The sequence below is a fragment of the Mastigoproctus giganteus genome, chromosome 8, assembly GCF_048544385.1.
Source record: "Mastigoproctus giganteus isolate SK-2022 chromosome 8, ASM4854438v1, whole genome shotgun sequence".
In the NCBI taxonomy this organism is placed as follows: Eukaryota; Metazoa; Arthropoda; class Arachnida; order Uropygi; family Thelyphonidae; genus Mastigoproctus; species Mastigoproctus giganteus.
Window position 1 is genome coordinate 122,843,394 of NC_143582.1, and position 25,855 is coordinate 122,869,248.

The 25,855-nt window shown below is 36.5% G+C and overlaps 1 protein-coding gene across 3 annotated transcripts in view; it reads right to left on the minus strand.

Moving 5' to 3' along the window:
- Positions 1–25,855, minus strand: part of LOC150081794 (RNA-binding protein 25) — a 769,112-nt gene that overhangs the window by 496,502 nt on the left and 246,755 nt on the right. For all 3 annotated transcript variants that reach the window (XM_090378892.1, XM_090378890.1, XM_090378891.1), the window contains exons 8-10: positions 22,200–22,291; positions 2,129–2,390; positions 247–350 (exon numbers count right to left, since the gene is read on the minus strand). In XM_090378892.1, the coding sequence (XP_090235018.1) occupies positions 247–350; positions 2,129–2,390; positions 22,200–22,291 (458 nt within the window). The remainder of the gene's footprint in view (positions 1–246; positions 351–2,128; positions 2,391–22,199; positions 22,292–25,855) is intronic.

The following is a 25,855-nucleotide window of genomic DNA, read 5'->3' on the forward strand; positions in this document are numbered from 1 at the left end:
TCTTCCCCCCCCCCCCCCATACTTTTGTATCAAAGGTGTCACCATTATGATTTGATCAGCAATGCAAAAATTAATGGTGGCCACTTTTCACCACTACTCTAATTTTCTCATACGTAAATAACCATTTAAATATGGTTTACTAAGGTTTTTCAAAACACAAATGTAGAAAAATGATTTTGCAGAACTGTTTATAACTACATATTACGAAAACAATAATTACTTCTATGCAACATAATTAATACATACATTTTTTGGGTCCCTTTCAATTTCATGACTTTTCGTTCCCTCTTGTGGTTTATTTACTTTCTTTGTCTTGTCAATAAATGTAGGGGTGACAGTCATAACAACCTCTGAAAAACAGGATAATCACAATTTTTCATGGTATGTGAATATTTGATACTTTTTTCATCAAACTTAAAAAAAAAAAATGTATTTTTCAACTATGTTAAAATTAGCTTGGTACATGGACAAAGCATTATGTATCATCCAGTTTGCTAAAAAAAAATCCAATAACCAACCTGTGTACAACATCACTTCTATATAAGCTACAAAAAGAACCATCGACAACAGAAGTCAAATTATAATCGGGATAAACATTTTAAAAGCAGGGGAAGCTGCATCAACAAGGGGAAAAGAATGTATTCTCTCCATCACATGCCATGAAGCACTGTAACAGATTAAGAGAAGTCAGCAAAGCTTGGCAAAGTTCAATTTACATTAGTAGCCTTGACAATGTGCCTCAAACATTCAACATACAGCCTGTGAACTTGCAAAAAGATCTTAAGGGTTCATTCAGTTAAGGTAGACATTAATCACAATTAAATTATTTGTTACATTTAAAGATACAGTTAAGTAGACAAATTCAAATGTAAGCAACAAAAGTTATGCTGTGACTCTTGCACGGATGGATATGGATCATGTATCATCACAGTTTAATCTTGTCAGTGATGAAGTTACTTTTCATTTGAAACACAGCAATAAAATAAGAATCTGGCTGAATCATGATATAACATGATTTTCTTAACTATCACACTATTCATTGCACATAATGGGATCAGTTTTTTTTTTTTTTTTTTTTTAACTATCTAGGTAACTTACTTGTTACAAGATATGGGGGGGGGAAGAATATGGATATTATCCAAGAATTGACAGTGCAGGAAACAATAGTGTCCACAATGAAATAAAATGGGTAAAATCCAAGGAAATTTTAGTGGCCACAGACAGAGGAGATGGTTTCAAATTTGGGGGCTAGAGGGGATTTTCTTATGCTCTATTAACTGGGATAATAATTTCAGGTTCATGAACACAGATGCACTGGGAGGGATGCTAAGTTACTGGGATTACTACAAACTGGAACTTGCTAGGATTACTGTGGCTCCGAGTTCCATCCTCTGTCTCCTTTTGCGCAGTTGGCTAAGTGAGAGGAGACAGAGTGGAAATTCATGGGCCTTCTTCAGACTGGACTAAGGTAATAAGTGAGGATCATTCGGGGGTTCAGGGTTGGAACCTCGATTTGTTTCCGATTTTCCTCAATGATATGATAAGAGTATATAGTAGAAGCTATCAAAGTCTGTTGATGATTTAAAGTAGGTAGAATGGTTAACAATCAAGTTATGATGCTTCAAAATGACTTAGATCAGATATGCATATCATTTGATTGTAAGTAATTGATATTTAATCCTTCTGCTGAATGGAATCAGTTTTAAATTTTATGAAAAATGCAAAATTAGTGCAGTTGAAAATTTCAGGAATTAGTACTGCATGTCTTGCTCTGCTCACAATATTTACAATCCAGGAAATCCGAGAATGTCTTCTGCTTATGAACTCTTTTAATTCAATTTTTCATTTAGACTATTAGGGAGAAAAATTTAACAAAAAAAAAAAAAAAAAAAAAATTTTCTAAACTAACTTAATGTGAAATTGTCACCGCTAATGATTTTTCCAAATTATGTTAATTCATTATATGGAGAAAAACATTACGAATTAAAGGTTGCCAAAAATAACAATTTGTAATTTAATTTTTCAATTTAACTCATTAATTAACACAGGTCTGCTTTTTGTAAACTGACATAATAAATAATTAAATGAAACCATCTAATGGATGAAATAAATTTAAGCAATTAACTACCTTTAGTTTCATTTGGTCTTGCAAGTTCTGTTTCATGAACTTTAAGAAGAGCATCAATAGACAACTTGATTGAAATATCCTTCTGTTTTGTAGCTTCATCCAGTGGATCATCATCATTATCATCTTTTTTTTCTTCCTCTGAACTTTTACTTTTATCTGTTTCATTACTGTCACTAGTGCTGGCCCCAGATTCATGTTGCTTTGCCCATTTGCTAGCTTTATATTCATCAAGCTTCTCTTTTGTTTTAGCATCCACTTTTACCTGTAAAAAGGAAATTAAAAATGTAGAAATTTAATGAATTTCTCATGCAACTTTTTCTCTTTATTTTTAAATAGAAATTCCAAAAAGAAAATGATACTGGAACCTACAATACTCTAGAACTATGCATGGGTTATAAAATTTGTTTCATGCATTTAGTGTGCTAGTGTGAATAAATATTTATTAACTGATGAACAGGGTCAGAATAAGGAAGAGGATGTATGAATGCGGACTCAAGAGAGGTACTGATAGAGAAATCTGTAAAAATGACATACAGCAGGAACCAAATGGCTGTGGGAGTTACTGGAAATGCAACTAAAGTCATGCAGTGCTGGTGTATTGGCCTTAAAAATTGCATGTATTCTATGGGTGGTTCGTTTCTTTTATAGATGAATGAATTTTTAACCTCTAATAATCAAAAGACCTTTTTTATGCACTTTTTCTCCCTAATTACAAAAAAAAAACGATTTCAGAAAACTGTTAGCTTGTGGGGAATACACAGAATAATAGATTAACAGTAGTTGCTGGCAGAGGTGAAAATGATTCTTGCGCTGCTTCTATAGAAACGCAATTGAGCAGCAGCCTGGAAAGCAAGGCAATGGGGATTTCCAGGGCTGCTGGGAGTCATAGTGGAACAAGTAAATACATGGGCTATGTTACAGTAACTAAGAGTAGAAACAGGTGTATGTATACTTGCATGCACACCAATGCTAGGAGTATAGTTAATAAATTCGATGAGCTTGAAGTGCTATTCAAGACATCAAAGGCAGATATTGCTGGGATATCAGAGACATAAGCAATGCAGAATTGGAATTTGCGGAGTACAATGTGTACAGAAAGGATAGACAGGACAAGAAGGAAGGAGGGGTTATGTAGTTAGTCAAAAAACACAAAATCTAAGAAGTGAATCCAATTGATGTTGGTGGACAATGCAATGTTGAGTCTGTTTGGTGTGACATAAGCACTGGGAAAGGAAAAATGAGAGAGGTGTGTGTTATAGGCCTAATGAATCTGATGAGTATAATGAGCAATTGTGCAATAAATCAGAATGTCTTATAATGGGGAATTTTAACTTTCCAGAGATTGACAGGAATTTGTGGGTTGGTCACTCACACATTAGCAAGGCTTCTGTGGATTTATTGGATGATTGTTTTCTACAGCAGCATGTTCGGGAGGCAACTAGAGGGAGTAATACTCTTGATCTGATTATCAGTAGTGATTCTTCATGCATTAAGAATCTGCAGATAAAGGAACCACTAGGTAGCAGTGATCACAGTGTGCTGAAGTGGGATTTACTCAAAGAGGCAATGACCATCGAGGGTAGAGGGAAGGGTTTTTGCTTTCGTAAAGATGACTATGGTGGTCTGAGGCAGTATTTAAATTCTATATGATGGTTACCAACTGATGATGTTACCAACAGCAAATTCAAAATAGGAAGCATTCACAGAAAAAATCTTGGAACCTATTAGGTTTTTCATACCAACTAAGAAATATTGTTCAAGATTTAGGCCTAAATGGATGTCAGATGAACTAATTAAACATGTGGCACAGAAGAAAAATGCATGGGATACATATAAATTAACAGGTGACACAGAAGCCTATGATAGATATAAGCTGGTCTGTAACAAAGACACAAAGGAGGTTAGGCAGGCGAGGGCAGATTACGAGAAATCTTTGGCAAAGGATACAAAGAAAAACAGATGGGCTGAGAGGTGGCAAATGAAGTTTAACCTTGAGAAATGTAAAGAACTGTATATGGGAAGCAGTAACCCCAGAGTAACGTTTGAACTCTGTGGTACTACACTGACAGTGGTAGAGAATGAAAAGGACCTGGGGGTAATTGTGAAGGCAGATATGAAGTTTTCTGAGCAGTGCAGATGGTCTGCAAGAGTAGCTCAAGGTGTCTTGTCAATTATATATACAGATGTTTTTTTCTAGCAGGGATAAGGAGGTGATTATCCACTTGTATAAGGCAATGGTCAGGCCATACCGTGAGTACTGCATACATGTCTTAAGGCCTCATTTTAAGATGGATGTAGAGCTGTTGCAACAAGTAGAGAGAAGAGCAATAACATTAGTGAATGAAACAAAGGGTTGCCCTTACGAAGAAAGGCTTAAGTTTTGCAAATTACAGTGTCTGAAGTCTAGGCACCTTAGAGGTGATCTGATTGAGGTGCATAAAGCCTTGAATGGTTTGAGCATGCTCAATGCTGATAGGATTCTTCCTCTTCCGCAGAGTAATTGCCTGAGAGGGCATAAATTCAAATTGAAGAAAGATGGTTGTGGGATAGATGTGCGGAAGTTTGCCTTCAGCCAGCGGGTGGTTGATTGCTGGAACAAACTTCCATCTGTTGTTGCAGAAGTTGTTGGCTTAAATAGATTCAAGGCAGAACTTGACAAACATTTAGAGCCAGTGGATGGGTGAAATAAGGGTTTTTTTTTTTTTTTTTTGGCTGATGCTATATAAGCTTGCATTCTTGCATCATGTGCCTTTTTCTAATGCTAATTATGTGCATTGAGGGAGCCTAAATACAAATTGAGGAAAGACAGTTGCAGAATAGATATGTGGAAATTTACCTTTAGCTAGTGGGTGGTTGATTGCTGCAATCTATTGTTTTGAAGTTGACAGCTTAAATGAATTCGAGCAAGAATTGGACAAACCTTAGGAGCAAATGAATAGGTGAATAAGAAGACTTTTTTTTTTTTTTTTTTTGTTTGACTGATTCTGTATAAGCTTGCTTTCTTGCATCATATGCCACTACTAGTGTTAATGCCAAAAGCACCAGGCACCATACATCTCTCTGGTCAAGCATAAACTGACATTGAACCAGAGTTCAATGTAACTGGAAGAGTATACCTACCTGCACTCCAAAAAGTGGAAGACATATCCTCAGACACCTGGTTATTTACTGACAAATGTTTTGAAGAGTCAGCTTCTTGTCAAAGAAAAGATCTAAAAATTTCAGGTCCAATGCAACTGGGATGATATTTCCTAGTTATCTGAGTGTGGGTGAAGGCTGTGCTTACGGCAGAAGTGTACACAATCTATGATCTGTGAAACCATTTAGCAATGGCCAATAGCTAAGATGGTTAATCACCTGCTGGAGCTGTTTCTCAAATATGAGAAAGTTGAAAACATAAAGGGCACGGGACCATGGAAGAAAGTCATTCCACAACAAAGTCAATTGTAATTGCAAAGAGTGTAATGCTTAAAACAGAAGGTAACAGCACACATTCTTCTCTCAAAAAAGTTGAGAAGGGGAAGACTGCACTAATACCTGAAGCACACAACTGATAAGGAAGATTCTAATAAGGACAGAGAGCTGTCCTTATTAGAATTCCAAAGTTAGAGGTCTTTCAGTATGATGAATCTCCAGGTTTTCTCAATATTAAAAAAAGACAAACTAAAAGCTCTGATTTAATAAAGACAACATGAATGCGAGTCTCCAGCCAGATTAAATGGTCCAGGGTGGACCTGTAGCACTGGAAACCACACTCCAGTTTTGAGAATAGTAGACTACTTTCTAAGTAACAGATGAGTATTTATCATTCCCTCTAATACCTTACAGAAACATCTTGTAAATGCCGTGGGACAAGTAGTAGTTGTAACTTTGGGATCATTACCTGCCTTAGGAAAGACTAATACAACTGTTTTAAGTCAGGTGTCTGAGAACTGCTCATCTAAAGAGATTTTATTATGCAAGAGCAAACATTCAAGTGATACTGCTAAAAGATGCTGTAAACACAATCCAGTCCATATACTGTAGTACACATCTAGTCCAAGAGCACTTGCTATAGATTGAAAGAGTACATCTATAGTACATCATTCTCTCTGATACCTTACAGAAACATCTTGCAAGTGCTGTGGGACAAGTAGTAGTTTTAACTTTGGGATCATTACCTGACTTAGGAAAGGCTAATACAACTGTTTTAAGTCAGGAGTCTGAGAACTGCTCATCTAAAAAGATTTTATTATGCAAGAGCAAACATTCAATTGATACTGCTAAAAGATGCTGTAAACACAATCCAGTTCATATACTATAGTACACATCTACTAGTCCAAGAGCAAGAGCACTTGCTATAGATTGAAAGAGTATATCAAGCAGTTCTTCCAAATGTAAAAGATCTACTATAATTATGACGAAAGGGCCTGGTGTACTGTGAGGTCCATGGTTAAGAAAAATACAATTTAATCCAGTGAATGTATTTAATAACACAATAAATACAATAAGATACAGTAGGTAGAAGCTTTCGAGACTGTCTAGTCGCTTTATCAAATAACTGACTGAAATTTGAATAAAACGAATATAGTTATGCGTGCAGTGAACTGAGAGTGAAGTCACATTATTCATTCATTCAAGCTGGTTTCCTATTGTTGTTGCAGGGACATGTGCTGTTGTACTCCAGCGTTTGTCGAGGTGTAAAATGGTTGTCTCCAGGATGGGGTATATTCTCATGCCTTTACAGTGGTTTAAACTTTGCAGTTTAAACGCTGGAGTAAACCAGCGCATATCCGTGCGACAACAATAGGAAACCAGCTTGAATGAATAACGTGACTTCACACTCGGCTCGCTGGACGTATAATTATATTCGTTGTATTCAAATTTCAGTCAATTAGTTGATAAAGAGACTCGACAGTCTTGAAAGCTTCTACCTACTGTATCTTATTGTATTTATTGTGTTATTAAATACATTCACTGGATTATATTGTATTTTTCTTAATCTACTATAATGTTGCTGTGTCTTGGAAAGAAAACTAATTCATAATTTTTCAGGCCTCTCTTTTAAAGTATAAAGCTTAATGGATAACATGCTATTTCTGAAATACTTGCAAAGATTTCCCCTAAAGCATCTGTGATTGAAATAGCATCAGCAATGGCAATTCTGTTGCACTCCAAGATTGATGAGAGATACAAAATATACCTTCTCTTCATTTTATTTATTTTCTCCTATACCACTTCTGGGCTAATTAATTTTGTTATAGATGATGTAAAATGAATCCAAGAGGCTCTCTGGCTCTGATGATACAGCACAGACACATTTGAAAGCTGTAAAATTATTAGGCAGTGTTAAAAATGACCCAATGATTTATTTCGTTCCTTTTGAGCTAAAGTACAGGCTTCTCCTGTTATCCTAAACCATAATGGTTTAGGATAAGAGAAGTTGCTACCTGAATAATGCTCTCTGTAACATATGCAACAAGTGGTCATTAACAACTCAAGCAGCTCTATTTGTATTAATTGAGTAAAATTATTCAAGTAAGCTTGATCTAACTTCCATCATGCTGTTCTGTTTCACTGGCATAGTACTGCTGTAACTAATGTGGATGTCACCAGGAAGTAGTCAATCCCAGGTGAACTTCGAAAAATGGATGAGGGAGAAAACAAGCAGATCTATAGCAGAAAAAAAAAAGTACATGTAGGTGGATGAAGGTAGGCAAAACTTCCTGTACTGAGAATGGAGAGATCATTGCAGTCAAGCATTTCCTCTATAATATAAACTCTGCTATTAATATTGGAATTACGGTATAAATGGCTGTACCCCATTCAAAGCTTCCTAAAAGCATTAAGCATCCTAAAAGCCTTAATAGATAATCTTTGGAAATATCAAACCCAGGAAGTCAATAGATCGAGCAGATTTAAAATAGACTAATAAAAGGCAGACAGCTATCACCCTCTAAGTTAGTGGTAAGGGCAACCTGTTGAAAGGGGTATTAGTTTCCCATGACGACTGTTATCCCTCGGTGGACATACAATCACCAATCTATCCTTGCGAACAATGGTACAGTTTCAAGAGTTATCACCAGTCATTAGATATGGTTCTTGTACGCACAGACAAACTGTTTCTGTAACTGCAAGAGATTTTTGTTGTCTTGTCTTCCATCTTCTGCTTGAAACCGAGACAGTTCCACAGAAACTTAGCCATTATTTTGATTTGTCACACTCTTCAGTGTACTTCCAAGAAGACAGAAGCTTGGTTTTTCCGAATCAGGATTTAATTTTCTTTGGAAAATATGGATGTCCAGTATCTAAATCTTCTCCAAAATGGAATCATCAGTTACTTTTTTCATATCAATATAGATGAAATAAGAGTAATTGCTGCTTTATCTATTTTGTCAGCTGGCTGATTGCTAAAAAGGTATCATGTTTATAGATAATTGAGAGAGGGATGTGGGCATTTGCTTAAATTCGAAAGAAACAGATCTTTGCCACCCCTGCTACATATGATTTCTTGTGGCTATTGACTGGCTGCACTAGTGTTTTTGCTTCCTAGTATGAAATGTTTTTTCCAACTTAATATTCCTGAATTTCTTTTTCTTGCTTGTGTCTTGAACATGCCTGGGAATACACAGGCTGTTCTTCCCCCAGTTTAGACATGCACTTTTAAAATGAGCAAGCCTTCATCTCATAATCCTTTGATCCACATCAAGAACAGACACGAGCATCATGGCAGGCCATTTGTTAGTAACCATACCATTCATTTAAAATACCTTCAGGAATTTGAGATATACATTCTTACATGACAATTAAGGTATCCAGCTTTGATTGTTGGTGAAGGCTGTGGAGAGTTAAAAGTAAAGGTAACGGTCCCAATAGGCATCAATTTTCCATCCCTACGTACTCATATTTGGGAAGGCACTGTGGTCGCAGAAGACAACAGAAGGTGGATTTTCGGATACTAAAAAGGGATAAGTAGTTTTGATATTTTTACTGTATTCTTCATTAATTAACCTACTACATTGTGTTCTACAAAGATATTAAATAGCCTTAGTAGTAATCGTTAGCTTATTTTTTAAATTTAACTCTCATACCAGTGTTGGCGGTAAAATTTTTGAACTTGCTGCCATTGTAGTAGTTGATACGAAATAGCATAACATATATCTCGAACTGATAGTGTAAGGTATAACGTATTTTGCTATCTAGTAAAACTAGATAGCAAAATACGTAGCACTATACAAGGAATCAGTAAGCTTAGTAAAGTATTATCAATTAATCAATAAAATTTATTAATCTTAATAAATTTCATTGTTAATTCAATTGTATTTAAACGAAAATCATGATGCAGTGAAGCAACGTGCAAACATTAGCGGGAGTGCTGTGGCTCAAGAAAAAAACGAAAGGGTCGATTCTCCAACACATGACAGTTTCAGAAAAATGTGCTAAATGTGAAATGTTTGCAGAAATTTCTGGAACAGGGCATGATCTAGCCAAGGAGCATGTCTTTGAGTGTGCTAAGTGCGTAGACTGTCAAGAAAATAGGTGCCAACTCAGCGCTCTGATGGTCATCTATGCGAGTTTCAGGTGTAGGGAACCCTTGAAGAAATGAGGGGCACTCATCTGCAGTAGGCAACACAGCGGCAATCTCCAAGGCAGAATGCATTGGTCCCACAAGAACAGGTTATTGTTGGTGATTCTATTGTCAGATACATTGGGAATATATTATGCAAAAAGGATAGGTGGACCAAGACCAGGGTATGTCTGCCAGGAGCAAAAGTAGATGATGTAGAGCAGATATCATCTTTTAAAGGCACAAAAGGTGACTGTTGTACACGTTGGCACTAATGATCTTAAGAGTAAGGAATCTGCAGATTTACTTAACAAGTACAGGTCAATGTTGTACAAAAGTGACAAGTTAGAGTTGAATTTGGAAGTATCTGCACTTCTGTCCAGATAGGGGGGAGGAAATATATGATGAGAGTCTTGACAATCAATTCAGCCCTGGAGAGACTGTGCAAGGCAAATGGGATAGAATTTTTTTCAGCATGGTCTATGCTAGTTAACAAGAGAGACTGCTTCTACAGGGATGGGGTGCACTTAAATAGAAAGGGTGCAAAAATATTTGCTAATACTTTCGACCCAGTGTTAGGTCGGCCGGAAAACTGATAACTTGGGGGATTACAGAGACTAAAAGAGTAACAGTGGCCGCAGGCAGATGCGAAAGTGATTCTTGCACTGCTGCTATTAGAATGAGAAGCAGCCTAGAAATCAAGATGATGGGGATTTCCATCACCTTGATTTCTAGGCAACACAGTGGAACAAGTTAATACATGGCTGTGTGTGAAGGAATTATGATGTTAGTTCAGAAACACAAAATCTAAGGAATGGCATCCAATTGACATTGGTGGACAATGTTGTTGAGTCAGTGTGGTGTGACATAAGCACTGGGAAAGGCAAAATGCGAGTAGGTGTGTGTGTGTGTTATATGCCTAATGAATCTGACCAGTATAATGAGCAATTGTGCAGAGAAATAGTGGGCCAGTAAATCAGAATGTATTATAATGGGAGATTTTAACTTTCCAAATATTAATGGAATTTGTGGGTTGGTCACTCGCAACACCAACAAGACATATGGATTTCTTGGATGACTATTTTCTACAGCAATATGTTCAAGAGGCCACCAGAGGAAGTAATACTCTTGATCTGATTATCAGCAGTAATTATTCATGCATTAAGAATTTGAAGATAGCGGAACCACTGGGGTGACAGTGATCACAGTGTACTGATGTGGGATTTACTTAAAGATGTAACTACCATCAAGGGTAAAGGAGGGGCTTTTGCTTTCGTTAAGGTGACTACAGTGGTCTCAGACAATTTTTAAATTCTATACAGTGGGATTAACTGATGATGTTACCAACGTTGAATTCTACATGAATTCAGGAACTTAATCTTGGAACATACCAGGGTTTTATACCAATTAAGAAATATTGTTCAAAGTTTGGCATAAATTGATATCAGAGGAATTAATGAGGCTCATGGTAGAGAAGAAAAATGCATGGGACATGTATAAATTATCAGGCGACATAGAAGCCTATGGAAGATATAAGCAGGCCTGTAATCAAGTCACAAAGAAGGTTAGGCGGGTGAAGGCAGATTATGACAAATCTTTGGGAAAGGATGCAAAGAAAAACAGCAAAGAGTTCTTTACTTAAGTAAACTTTAGATGGAAAGGGATGAATCAGATTGGTCCATGTAACAGAGATGGTTTGATTATTGATGATCATGCTCAGGTAGCTGATAAACTGAATGAGTATTTTACATCTACAAACACACGAGGAGTTATTCAATGAGGAGAATGTCAGAAGTATATCAAACTCTAACAGGGAGATAAGTGATTTCGTAAAACTGAGAGCAAAGTGGAGGAGAAATTGTTGAAGTTAAACATAAGGAAGGCACCTGGATGGGATCTATCCAGTTATATTAAAGGAGGCAGCAAATAAAGTAAGAAACCCTTAGCCATAATGATGAGAGCTTCCTGGGATTCTGGGGAGGTCCTCATGGACTGGAGATCTGCAAATATATCAGTAATTCACGAAGTGGGTTTGAAAGGTGCACAAATAACTATAGATCTGTTAGTTTAACTTGTGTTCTGGGGAAAATAATGGAGTCACTGGTTAAAGAAACATTGGAGGATCATCCACCCATGACTGCAGTAATAGTTAATCCACATCATGGGTTTGTTAAACAGAGGTCTTCTCTGACCAATTTGATTGGATACTATGATGTGGTCACAAAGGAACTGGATGCAAAAATGTTGATAACATATAACTGGATTTCAGAAAAGCTTTTGATACTGTTGCACATGAAAGACTGCTGTACAAATTAGAGTGGTATGGCATTAATAGCAAGATGCTACAATGGATAAAGGGACGGTTGAGTGGGAGACGACAGAGAGTGGTAATCAATGGACACTGCTCTTCGTGGATTAATGGTATTAGAAAATTTCCCCAGTATTCGGTGCTGGGCCTATTGTTGTTTTGTGTATTCTTCAATGATATTGAAGGAATATCAGGCTTAATGTCCAAGTCTGCAGATGACACTAAGGTTGGCAGGATTGTTAACAAAAGCAAAGACATTATGTAACTTCAACTGGATCTAGATAAGTTGGGAAAATGGGCTGAGAAGAGCAACTGAAGTTTAACATTGACAAATGCAAAGTACTACATATGGGTAGCAGTAACCATTCCAACTGAGAACGATACCAACGGTGTTATACTACACTCAAGGAAGTGGAGAGCGAAAAAGACCTGGGGGGTAATGGTGCAGTCAGATAAGAAGTTAGCTCAGGAGTGCAGACAGGCTGCCATAGCAGGTAATGGAGTTTTGTCAATGATATATAGGAATTTTGGTAGCAGAGACAAGGTGATTGTCACGTTGTACAAGGCAATGGTCGGGCCACACTATGAGTACTGTGTGTACAGGTCTGGAGGCTTCATTTTAGTGAAGGATGTAGATTTGCTAAAAGACGTATATAGAAGATTGGTGAGGGGAACAAAGGAGTGCTCTTGTCAAGAAAGGCTTAAGTTCTGCAAATTGCCGTGCCTTGAGACTAGGTACATGCAAGGAGATCTGATTGAGGTGTATAAGACCTTGAATGGTTTGAGCAAACTCAATGCTAATGGGATTCTTCCTCTTGCTCAGATTAAGAACTTGGGAGGCACAGATTCAAATTGAGAAAAGACAGTTGTAGAACAGATGTGTGGAAATTTTCCTTTAGGCAGCATGTAGTTGATTGCTGGAACAGACTTCCATCTCTTGTTGTGGAAGGTGAGAAGGTGATAGCTTAAATAAATTTAAGGCTGAGTTGGACAGACATTTGGAGTGAATGGATGGGTGAAATGGAGGGGTTTTTTTGGCTGAGGCTGCATAAGCTTGCTTTCTTGCATCGTCGCCTCAACTAATACTAATATACACTAATTCAACAGAAATCACTGGGTAGGCCCACCCTTTCACTCGGATAAGGGTAGTCACACAGCGAGGCATTCCGTCCACTATTCTCAAAAGCATTCCACAGGTATTTCCATCCGTGCATGCTGCACCGCTGTCCATAATTCCATTGAATTCCTGAATGGAGGATCCAAAGCTCGAACGGACCTTTCCACAGCATCCCAGCAATGCTCAGAGCTAATGTGGAGGGGAACATGGAATGGCCATTTCATGGTGATAAAATCTGCAGAATGATCTTCAGACCATGTTCTAGTCACCACAGCTCTGTGAACAGGTGCATTATCCTGGTGCACATTAACCATTGCCCTGTGGGTGCACGATGACCATGAAGGAATGCAGATGGTCTCTGCAAGGATGGACACAACCTGAACTGTTCAGAAATGCATCTAGATGTACCAGAGGTCCCAATGTGTGCCGGCTGAACATGACCCGGATCATTACCGACCATTCACTTGCCTGAACAGTTCCTTCTTGATATGATAGGTGCATAGCTTCATGCGGTTTCTGCCAGATACACACCCTCCAGTCTGCTTGAAATAACTGGAAATGGGTCTCATTGGACTAGGAAACGCATCTCCAATCATCCAAAGTACAGTGCCGATTTCGCCCAGTTGTGTGTCGTGGTGTTTGCAATGGGGCTCTGGTGGGTCAGTGGATCCCATAACCTATTGTGGCTAATGATCACCTGCTGGTCTTGGTGTAGACATTTCGGGCACCTCCCTAGTTGAAGTCGGCAGCAAATTGTGGTGCCACTGTTGCTCTCCAATTGGCTGAAACAATGTGAGACAGACGTTAACGGCCACGTTCATCCACCACCTTTCTCCACCCACAGCACTATCCACAATGAGATGTTATTCCGGAAATGGTGTATTCCCAATACACTCTTGATACTGTCGAACAGGGATAATGCAATGTGTGCACTATCCCTGTGCAATAGAGTGAGCCATGCGCCGGGCACCCACCATCATCCCTCTTTCAAAGTTGGTCAACACATGACATTTATCCATACTGACACTGAATTACCATCTATGTGAATGCAGTGTTCCTATATACCTGCCAAGTGGTGGGTTCGTCCACTAGTGAGAGGAGTGACAGAGTTGCGGTGCCCAGGAACCCCATGAATTCTGCCCTTTCAGTGTATGTTTAACTGTGGTTAAATCTTGCTCTGTCACCTCTGCAACACATGGAAATTTTCAAAAATATAGGAAGATTATTCCAAAAGATAGAAGAAAGAGGGAAAAGGAGTACTTCAAGTAGTGTGGCAAGTTCGTAATTGATATGGAAGTGGATGTCGAATGGCTAATGCACAAATCTGCAGCGGTTTGAAAGTGGATTGACATACTAATTCAGAAAGTGAGTGCTCATTGAAATATTAGCAAAAAAAAAAAGGAAAATTGATATTATGATAGGGAACAAGCAAAAATAATTATCGAGGAGGACGAGGATCTATTATTTCATTCCATTAATCTGATCTCTTTTTCTTTTAGAATCTAGGGATTTCCAGAAAGTCTCTGAAGGCACCACCCAAGATGTAACAACAGTAATCTCTGGTAATATGTATTTGTGATAATTTCTGACATCTACAGTGTTAGCAACTATTCAGAAGAAAAGTAACAGAGTGAAGTCAGTTTTTTCAATGAAGATTAGCAATATCTGTGGCATGCTTATGACAGAAAATGTCAGAGATCATAGTTATTACCAATAAAGATGTATTTTGTCAACACTGGAAAGCAGTGTTGATAAAGAGGAACATGGCATCGGAGGCCTCTTATTTTTGAAGAGAAGACAGATAAGACTGAGGAATAAAATCAAAGAGAGAATGAGGGAAAAACAGTACGGATTTAGAAGAGAAAGGTAAATGATTACACTTGATATTTTCCTTAAGAGAATTGCTAGAAAGATGCTGAGAGCTTGCCAAGAGCCTTTTTCTGGTATTGTTAGACCTTGAAAAGGCATATGATGGTGTTCAAAGAGAAAAAGTGTGGGAAAGTGTGGCGAAAATAGTAACAGATAGGGAGGAGGTAGCGATGATTAAAAATATGTATTTAAAATGTGCAAGTTGTGCCAGGAAAAAATTTGGGGATTCAGATTAGTTTTCAGTGTGCGACTGGTAGTAGAAGTCCAATGGATTTCGACAGGTAGTGATAGTGTATACAAGGATATTGTCGATGACAATTTTTTTATTGTCATCGACAATATCCTTGTAGCAGTGGATGATTAAAGAGGTGGAGCAGCGGTGACTGCAGATGATGTTGTCCTTTGGGCAAACAAGGAGGAAGAACTTCAAGAGAAACTAACACATTGGGAAAGGGCAGAAAAGAAAAGAGATGGTGATGGATAGAGGGGGGAAGACTTCAATGTAAAAGGTGTGAAATTGGGGAAGGAAATGCCGGGAAGTGTTGGATGATTTTAAGTACCTAGGGAGTTTATTAACAAAGGATGGCAGCATAGATATGGAAAGAACTAAGAGAATAGTCAGTTAAAGCTAGTCAAAATTTCTTTGTAATGTTAATAGCCTATTATCAGCTAAGGAAGTTCAATGAAGTGTAAAAAGCTGATAAATAGGGCATATTGGTCCCTATTTTACCTATGCTGCTGAGACATGGAGGATGAATAAAAAGGATTCTAGCAGAGTCCAAGCAATGGAAATGAGAGTCTAAGAACTATGGTAACTAAAACTAGAAGAGATAGAATAAGAAATACCGATATAAGAATGAATTAGGGAATAGAAAGTCTGAAGAAGATGATTACATCACGTTTGCAATGGTTTGGACACATGAAGAGAATGAACTTGGCCAGATTACCAAAAGAATGTTTGAGATGAAAATGGATGAGAAGAGGTGAAGAGGTGGAGAAAGCTGATCAGAGAAGATGTGGAAACAAAGAGAATTGAGTGGAAGAGAATGATAGAAGACAAGATCTGGGAAGACAGAAAAAGATGGAAGGCTTTGACTCACCTGACCCAACCATAGGTTAGAACATTGATGAAAATGATGATGAAGACAGGCCTTAAAAAAGTAGTAGTAGATATTATACAAATTTCATACAAATTTCAGCAATTTGTGAAGTTTGAGATTTGTAGAACTGGATCAGAATATATGAGGGAAATTCAATAAATTATCTACCTAAGGTACTACCCATAGTTATATTTCAAGTATTCATGGTTTATCATGTTCCTACATTCAACTTGAATCGTACTAATTTTGATCCCACTATATTTTTAGGTTGTGCTGCTGTAATAGAAAGAAAAAAGACACCAGTATAAAATTATGGATTTGCTGAAATTGGAGCATTGAGTTTCTCACCAAAGAAGGAAATGAGCCAAAGCCATTCAGGAAAGGATATTGACTGTGTATGGCATAAGCAGACCTTCAGAGTTCCAAGTGAAATTCTGGTCAAACAATTCAAATGAAGTAGAGAGTCCATCAAAGATGATCCATGTCCAGGAAGGCCTGAGACAGTGACCACTCCAGAAATATGCCAAGCTGTGGACACCCATGGGCTGAATGCTAAAAAACAGACATTTAAAGATGTCACAAATCTCTGGGGAATGTGATATATCTGGGGAAATAGTTCTAACCATCCTCCATGAACATTTCAGGATAACTAAGGTCAGTGCAAGGTGGGTCCCCAGATTTCTAACCCCTGGGCAGAAGCAATTCAGAGAACAGTGTTGTTAAGAGAATTTAGAGCTTCATGGAAGGGATCCTGAAACATTCATCTCCAGAATTGTTACATGGGTTCGTCACTGGAAACCTGAGATCAAGCAAGAATCAAAGCAATGAAAGCACAAAGGGTTCTCCCATACACAAAAAATTTCGGACCCAACTTTCAGCTGGCAAGATTATGGCCACCATTTTTTGGGATGTGGAGGAAATTTTGTAAATTCACTACTTGGGAGACAAGCAGACAGTCATTGAGGAGTCCATGTGCATCCCTATTGCACATCCTAAGGGATGACATAAAGGGAAACCCTGTGGAAAACTTTCCAGAGGTGTGCTGCTTTTTCATGACAGATCACATACCGTTGCTGCTGCTTTGAGAGACTGACTTTACAGTATTTATCCATCCACTACAGTTCATATTTGGCCCCCAGTGACTATTTCCTGTTTCAACACCTCAAGAAAAACATACTTGGACATTGCTTTGCTAATGATAACGAACTGAAGTCTAATATTTTTATGTTCTCTTATGGACAGGACAAAGAATTTTATTTGTCTGGTATTTCATCATTGTCAACAAATTGGAACAAGTGCCTTGAAGTTCAGGGGAGTTACACTGAAAAATAAAAAGATGTTTGGCTCTATCTCATTTCCTTCATAGGTAGGTAGATAATTTATTATATACCCCTCATGGCAATTAGCAAATCTATGAAGAATTAGAATATCTAATTGTCCAAAATTTTGAAGAATCACACATTAATGCATGCTCAAGGGCATAGCCAATCAAACCTTAATATCAAGAATAAATACTTTAAATTAAGCAAAATACCAGTTTTGGGGTCTTCCAGGAAACTTAATTCTTCAGCATTCATTCTCCTCCATACTTCTAAAGAGAGAGTTTCTTTTTCTTTCTCCAGTTTCATTTTTTATGAACATTCAACACATTTCAAAAAAGACTGCTGCCATTCCTATTCTTAGGAGATAGGTATGGATATTGACTACTTATAGTAGACTACTTAGAGGGTGAAAAAAAGTAGCTGATTCTGCTTTGTCACAAATTTCTTGAAATCTGTCTACATTTGCAATACTGTGAGAGCAGAAAACAATAATATTTACAATATACATAGTCTGATCACCTAATTAGGACCATGGAGGTTTGGACTATATGCAAAAATCTAGTCATGTGGCCTGGACTAGAGCCCAAATGAGTTCCATGACAATGGAGAATAAACAGAATCTTGTGCATTTTCGAAGAGGTACAACTGTCAGTAGGAAAACTGCAATTTTTAAAATTTTCAAATCAAGTCTTGGGCACCCATCTTTTCTATCGGAGGAAGATGTACCCTCATAAATGAATTTTATATAGACTACAGACTTTTTACAGCCAGATAAATATGAACTTTATTTGTCTGGTATTTCGTCATTATCAACAAATACAGCACACATTTTGTACAAATTAGAGAAGAACCACATTCATTCAATATCCAGGGCGAGTCACAAAAAAGTAGTCCGCCACTCCACGCTTGGAAGAACCAGCAGCCAATCAACATGCAACTAACCACCTGCACAACCAAATCTTCCCTTCATAGATTAATAACATTCGTCACCCCTCAATGTCAATCTCGTGAAGACAGTGTTTTGCTGGACGTAATCCAGTTTGTGTTGTGTGTGGGGGGGGGGGGAGGTTTCTGCATCATGCCTTAATCAGTTCCAGAAAGAGTTGCAATTGTTGAGGGATATGTGAGTACAGGTTCATTTAAGGAAACAAGAAGAATGTTTGCGGAACAGTTCCCCACTGCCAGGATACCAGCAAAATGCTGTATAGAGTGACTGATGAAGAAGTGGTGTGAAACAGGAAGTGTCCTCAATGTGAAAAAGGACAAAGCCCCATCTATTCATACGCCAACTGTAGTGTGAAATATTCGAGGATGAAATTCGAGAGGATGAAATTAAGCTCCAGGAAGAGTACCCGGAAATTAGCCCAGCAAGTCAGTGTAAGTCAGACAACATGTGTACATATACTGCACTCTGTAAATCTGAAGCAGTTTTGTGCAATGTGCATCCAAGAATTAAAAGGGACAGATAAAGTTAAACATGTAAATTATTGCAGATAATTAGATTTAGGCTCCTTAACAGCGTCATTGACGGGACACTCGATTCAACTCGATATTTTATGTCAGATGAAGCCTGGTTTCATTTATCCAGACACATCAATTCTCAAAACACAAGGTACTGGGCAACTGAAAATCCACACCAACTCCATGAAGACCAGTCTCATGACAAAAAAAATCAGAGTATGGTGTGCCATATCAGCATGGCAGATCGTAGCACCCATCTTCTTTGAGACAACTGTTAACACAGACGTGTACCTTGCAACATTTTAAAGCTTTTATGCACAATTAACCCCTGAAGAGCGGGAGTGGTACAAATTTAGACAAGATGGGGCCACTTGCCATACGTCACGCAGAGCACTGGCCCGAATTCATAAAGCCTTTCCAGATGGAAGAACTGTCAGCAAAGATTTATGGCCCCCTACATTACCCAGACCTGTCCATATGTGATTTTTACCTTTGGGGCTACCTTAAGGGGAAAGTTTATGAGACGAACTGGCACACTCTTCAGGAATTACAGGAGCACATTCGTACTGCTATCGTGGGCATCGATGGTATAGCGTTGCAGAGAGTTTGTCAAAACTTGCTGACATGGGCTCAGCACTGTCTTGCAGCCCAAGGAGTTCATTTCCAACATCATCTTTAACAGCAGATAATGTACTATAATGTACTATACATTTACCGACTTGTGCATGCATGGTATTGTAGTTTCATTGATGGGGCTACTTTTTTCGTGACTCATGATTTATCCAAAAGAAGGAAATCTACATCTGTAGATTTATCCAAAAGAAGGAAATTGAAACCAAAAGCCTATGCAGAACTATGTGACTTATTGTATTCACTCATGAGAGCAGGGGATGCCCTGCTATCAGCTGTGCAACACTACTACTGGAGAAGGGTAGGGGAGAAATGATCAATATATCTACTGATATTGATCATTTCCCACACACACATCTCAAAAAGCAATTGCAATTCTGAACCACCTTCACACACCAATCACCTATGCATACCATGCTAGTCATCATCCTGGAATATCTCTTCTGATATGCACAATCTCACTCTATCCTGATGATCGATTCTTAACCAACTGCAAATTATATTTTTATTCAAATTCTATTTGAACAGTATACCTACTCTCTATCAGTTTTCAACTGTTATTGCTTACCTATGACTCATCTACTCATTAAGGTTTTTCCATTTGTTTTAATTCATTGCATTTATTATTAAAGATTTGTATATGTGACTTAAATAAATATTGTTCTGTTTTCCAGTCAAAAAATCCATTCTTTGAGGTCAAGAAACTGTAAGAACTAAGAAACTCCATCATTCCTCTGTTTTTAAAAAGGTATGTCAGAATATAAAATACCTTTGTTTCACCATATCTGTTCATATGTGTGTAAACATGTAAAAACTCTACTCTTCAAAGATGAATTTTTATAAAATATTACATTTGGTTTCTTTATAAAGTTTATTGAGCCATCAAAATTTCAATAAAATCTTACCAATAGAAATCTGGTAATAATCATTTCTTAGTCTGTCCATGTGTATGAATTTACCTGAATCGCAATATATGCATTTTGATGAAATTTTATAGATTTATCTGTCTCAAATAGACTTATGAAGCCATTCCAGATTTCACTGAAATTGGACTAACTGAAATCTGACTATTATTCTATTCGCACGTAATAATTCAACTCTCAGAGAAAGGACTTTCATGAAATTTTACATTTTGTTCTTTTAGAATGATTTTTTTCATTTCATTAAAATTGTACAAATAAAAATCCAGCAATAATTATTTTTTTTTTTTTTATTTTTTCACACATGACAGGTTATCCATATGCTGTATATTATAGCCAAATCACTGGATATTATCTTTGTTGCTGTGTTGATTGGTGGAATGAATGGGCAATACTGACAGATGCACAGATACTAAATATTACAGGCTCATCCACAAAAGTTGTTTTTTCTGCTTTTTTTTTTTTTAAATAAATCATGTATTATTACTATTTGCTAATGTGCCTCAAATATAATGTACTGCATAGATGAAGTAGCTTTTTAAGATTATTATACCATAATCAACTTTCATAGATGCATAATGCTTTCCTCTCATTTGACTATCTTTTGTGTTTTCTATTTCACGTAATTCTTTCTTTCTGCAAAGCAACCAATACAAAGCAAACTTATACAGCATTGGCCGGAAGAAAAAAAAGTCCACATTGCCTCTAAAAATTTCTCTTCTTCTTCTTTCAATTTATTCGAACTATCCACTTCCACAATAACAACAGATGGAAGTTCTTTCCAAAAATAAATCAACCACTGGTTCAAGGCAAATTTCTGCACATCTATTCTGCAACTATAATTCCTTAATTTGAATTTATAACTTATGACCAGTCTGAGGAAGAGGAAGAATCCCAAGTTTCTGTAAATATGTATGGAACAGTGTGTGCAATCACAAGGAAGTGATTTTGAAGGGGATAACTTGTAAGGCATGAAATATTTCATTATATTTATTTTATTGCATCAGTCTTGTTGTTTAATAGCCATACTTTGTCTGCTGTGCTTAGAGAACTTCATATCTGACTGCACAATCACCCCCAACCCCAGGATGGTTTCATTTTCAACTGCTCTGAGTGTAGTACCACACTCAAGGCAGTTGAAATTGATATTAATCTGACAGGCAGTACCCTGCATTTGTCAAGGTGGGGTACCGCATAATTTTTCTAGATCTTCCTATAGCAGCATACCTTGATTACTGTCATTAACCACCCTGCCAACATTTAGAACATCAGCACACATAAACATTAAGTCTGCTATACCTTCATCAATATCATTAATAAATAAAGAAAACAACAATGGGTCCAGCATCGAATCCTGGGGGATTTTACTAATAATGTTAGTCCACGAAAATCAATGTCCATTGATAACCACTGTCTTCTCCCATTCAACCACCCCTTTGTCAATAGCAATAATCTGCCCTCAATGCCACCCTGCTCCAATGCATACAGCAGCCTTTCATGTACAACAGTATCAATACCTTTTCCGAAATCTAAACATATGATGTCAAAATTATTTTTTGCATCTAGTTCCTTTTTTTTTTTTTTTTAGCATGTCATAATATCCAATCAAATTTGTGAGACATCACCCCTTAACAAATCCATGTTCTGAATGAAGTATAACTGCAGTCCTGTTTAGATGGTACTACATTATTGCTTTAGCTAGTCACTCCATTATTTTTCTCTGGAACAGAATTAAGCTAACAGGTCTGTAATATATAATTGAAATAAAAAAATCTGCAAAAAGATAAAATGAACTCACCACAAGTTTCTTATCCCCAATCTCCCAATCATGAAGTAAGCGAATTGCACGGAGGGCTGATTCAGGATCACCATATTCACAAAATCCAAATGCTGCAGAAATAATAAAATTCAAATTTTTTTTTTTTTTTTTTTATATATATTAAATTTTTTGTTATTACCTGGGGGGGGGAAGACAATATATTAAATGTTACTCATATGATTCTCAAGATCGCATGTAAAAATAACTGATTAACCACTCTAAATGAGTGATGGAAACTAAGAAGCAAACTACTAATCCTGTGAGCATCATAAAGATCATTCTTCCGTATGCATAATAACTGGGTTTTTTCCCACAATTTCCTTATACACATATCTAAGATTTTTATCGGGACTATTAAAACCATACATTACTTTACAGGTTGTTGCATAAGGAATTTTTGCCACCATTCCTGCTTGAAGCTATTCTACTGAATATAAATATATCATTATGGTTGGTCACTTACTGCAGCCTGTGGAAGTCAGATGTAATGCACAGCAGATGGAACTATGATAAATACATATATGAAAATTATGCATATTTAAAAAATGAGGAAAAGCAAAATAGTGTTTTCAGTGGAAACATGAATTCGAATAGCTATAACACAGCTTAACTTTAATTTTAGAAAGCTTTTATAAATGAGATATTCTCATTTTTAACAGATAAAGGAAAATTTTTTTAAATCCTGACAACATATAGTTTACTGATTAATGCAACGATGCATTTTAAAAGCAATATTTCATGGGATAGTTTTTTATATAACGTTTTTAATGTGTATGTGGTCAGTGGGTGATGTTGAAGATAATGCAGATGCATATGAATGCTTTTGTTATTATTATTATTTTTTTATCTACGATAGTACATCCATTACAAAAAAATTAAAATATAATTTTTTTTTTTTTACTGGAAATGATAATTTCTTAACCAGTTCTACAGGCTGATTTTTGAACACCAAGACTATATAACACGGTCACATACTGTTATTTTGCAATGATGCTTTTTTTATTTGTTTTAAAACACTCAATTTAAATAATTATGTCGATAACTATAGCAGTTTAATATTAAAATAAAGAAAAAAACATTTAAAACATTGCTAATATTTTATATTCCAAATGGGTAATTTATAACATACATATATTTTCAATACATTATCAATATACATATCAATATAATTTTTCCCATGCATTGTAAAAGTAAAATAGCTTAATCCTAAAATCAATATTTATCTTTTTTTCCCAAACAAAAAAAAAAAAAAAAAACTGATAACAGAACTAATTTTTAAAAATTCATTACACACCCAGAAACACGTGTTTTTTTTTTTTTTTTTTTGACCGAAAAGGCTTGAGGAGCAATCAGCACTTCTAAACAACTGATGATGTTTAATTAAATGATATGCCATCGTAAGTTCAGCGATGGCAATCTTGTCATGTTCATTTGAATTTTCTTTGACAAAAGTGTTCCAATTTAGATGATGATGCAGTTGCTTAAAATTTCATTGCGTGTTTTTTCAAATTAACGTGATCTTTAATATCACATCTCCCACAGTGACTTATGTTGATAAAACATGAGCACATTCTGCATTCGGCCTCATTTTCGTGTCTTCCCTTTTTAATAAAACTCCATTCTTTCTGGAAGTCCTAATTGAAAACACATTTATGTTTAGGCATTTTTTTTTTTTTATTTTATTATGCAGCTTAAAGTAATTTAAAAAACTTGCACAAAAACTCGTTTATCTTTATCTATAAACTTATCGAGCCACGAGCACTGAAAATAAAGGAAGAAAACACACGTCCAAACATCTAAATCACTGAACTTAAACTAAAAGTCGCGTGAAATGAAACTGATCATGTAACATCGCACGTGCATAGAAAAATGAAGGCCTGCTAATCAATTCTAGACACCACCTCCTCGATTATATGAATTACGTTTTTTGACCATTATAAAGTTTATAGTGAGGTGGCTCCAAACCGGTGGGGAATAGGTGACATACAGGCTATAACTGACGACGCGACTGAAGACAATGCTCCGAACTCGGCTACTAATTTTTTATTGTACACAAATAAATTTTTGCAAAATTGTTCATAATAAAAAAAACTAGGACATTTAAGCGTCCCAAAAAAAATTTCGGGACACTGGGAGTTTCACATAAACAGGGACGAATTCCGGAAAACTAGGACGTATGGACACCCTAGTTATATGCTTATTAACATATAATAAGCATATATATAAAAGGTACCAGTTCAACTGAGATAAATAGAAATAAATACGATAAATGGAGAAGGGCTGATGACTGCATTCTGGAATTCAAACACCCCTCCCAATAAAAACAGCTATTGTCTTCACTTTGAAATTTTACATCCATTTTCACATTTCTTTCATGCAGTGTACATTGTTCTCATAATTATTTGTCAGCAAATGTCCAATAAAAAATTGTTTCCCAATCACACCCACATACCATACAGAAAACAAATGTGTTCTAGATTTTATAAAGCTTATGTCAATGTCTTCTTAAACATTACACAATATTTCTTCAGCAAGTTACAGAAGTTGATGCCTGTTAGTGCAATATCCTCCAGGACACTGTTAAATCAAATTTAGCTTCACACCACACATGCAAAAGAAAAAGTGGTTAAGTGTTAGGACATACAACCTATGTGCGTGCACGTGTGTGTACGCGCAGTGCTTTTTTTGTAAAAAATGGGTGCCGGTACTCATTCTTTGCTATCAGGAAATATTGAAAATTATAAGGATATGAAAAGTACTGTAAAATTTTTTATTTCTCCTGATATTGTTACTTTAGTAGCAATGTTTTTAGAATAAGAACAACAAATTAAGTATATTAACACAGTTTTAAGCATAAATTTATTATTCAAGTATATAAAAAAAATAAGTAAAATGTGAGTAATAACATAAGTAAAAATTTTTATTAAGTTCTCATCCGACACCCTATGCCAGGGGTTGGCAACCTTATTTGAGTGAAGAGCCATTTTTGATCTAATTAAAAAAGAGAGAGAGAGAGAATCCCAAGAGCCACACCTCATGTCACACTGGTAGGAGGAGGGGGAAGGCGAGAGTTTCAGAAATGGAATAGAGTGGGAAGGTGTTTTAAAAAATATATTTTGAAATATTATTTATTAATACTGAAAAAAAGGTAACAAACATCCAATTAGGTACAAATTAATGTGACTTTTGCTGATGAACTTCTTGAGCGAGTCTCTCAACATCAAGCGAGTATGTCGTAATTAAACATGCTGAGCTTTAAAAATGCTCGCAGTGTTCAGACGATAGTTTCTTGATTTATTTTTTAATATAGTTCATGTTCAAAAATATTTGCCCACAGAAATACATCGAACGAAAAACTGAGAGAAGTACAAACGCAAATATTTTCAAATTTATATACGTGTCCGATAAGCTACACCATGCATCAAACACAATTTGGTCTGCATTTGAAATTCATCTATTGTTCGCCATTTGTGTAGAATTGCAGACTTTTGCCTCTCCAAATCCTCAATTTCAGTTTTCAGGCATTTTAGTCTTGCACTCCACGTGTCCTTGATTTTGAAGTTCTCTTAACTCCATTTCAAATTGTGCTTCATGTGAGCTGTAAAAGTTAAAGAGCTGCAGTTACAAGTTAAAAG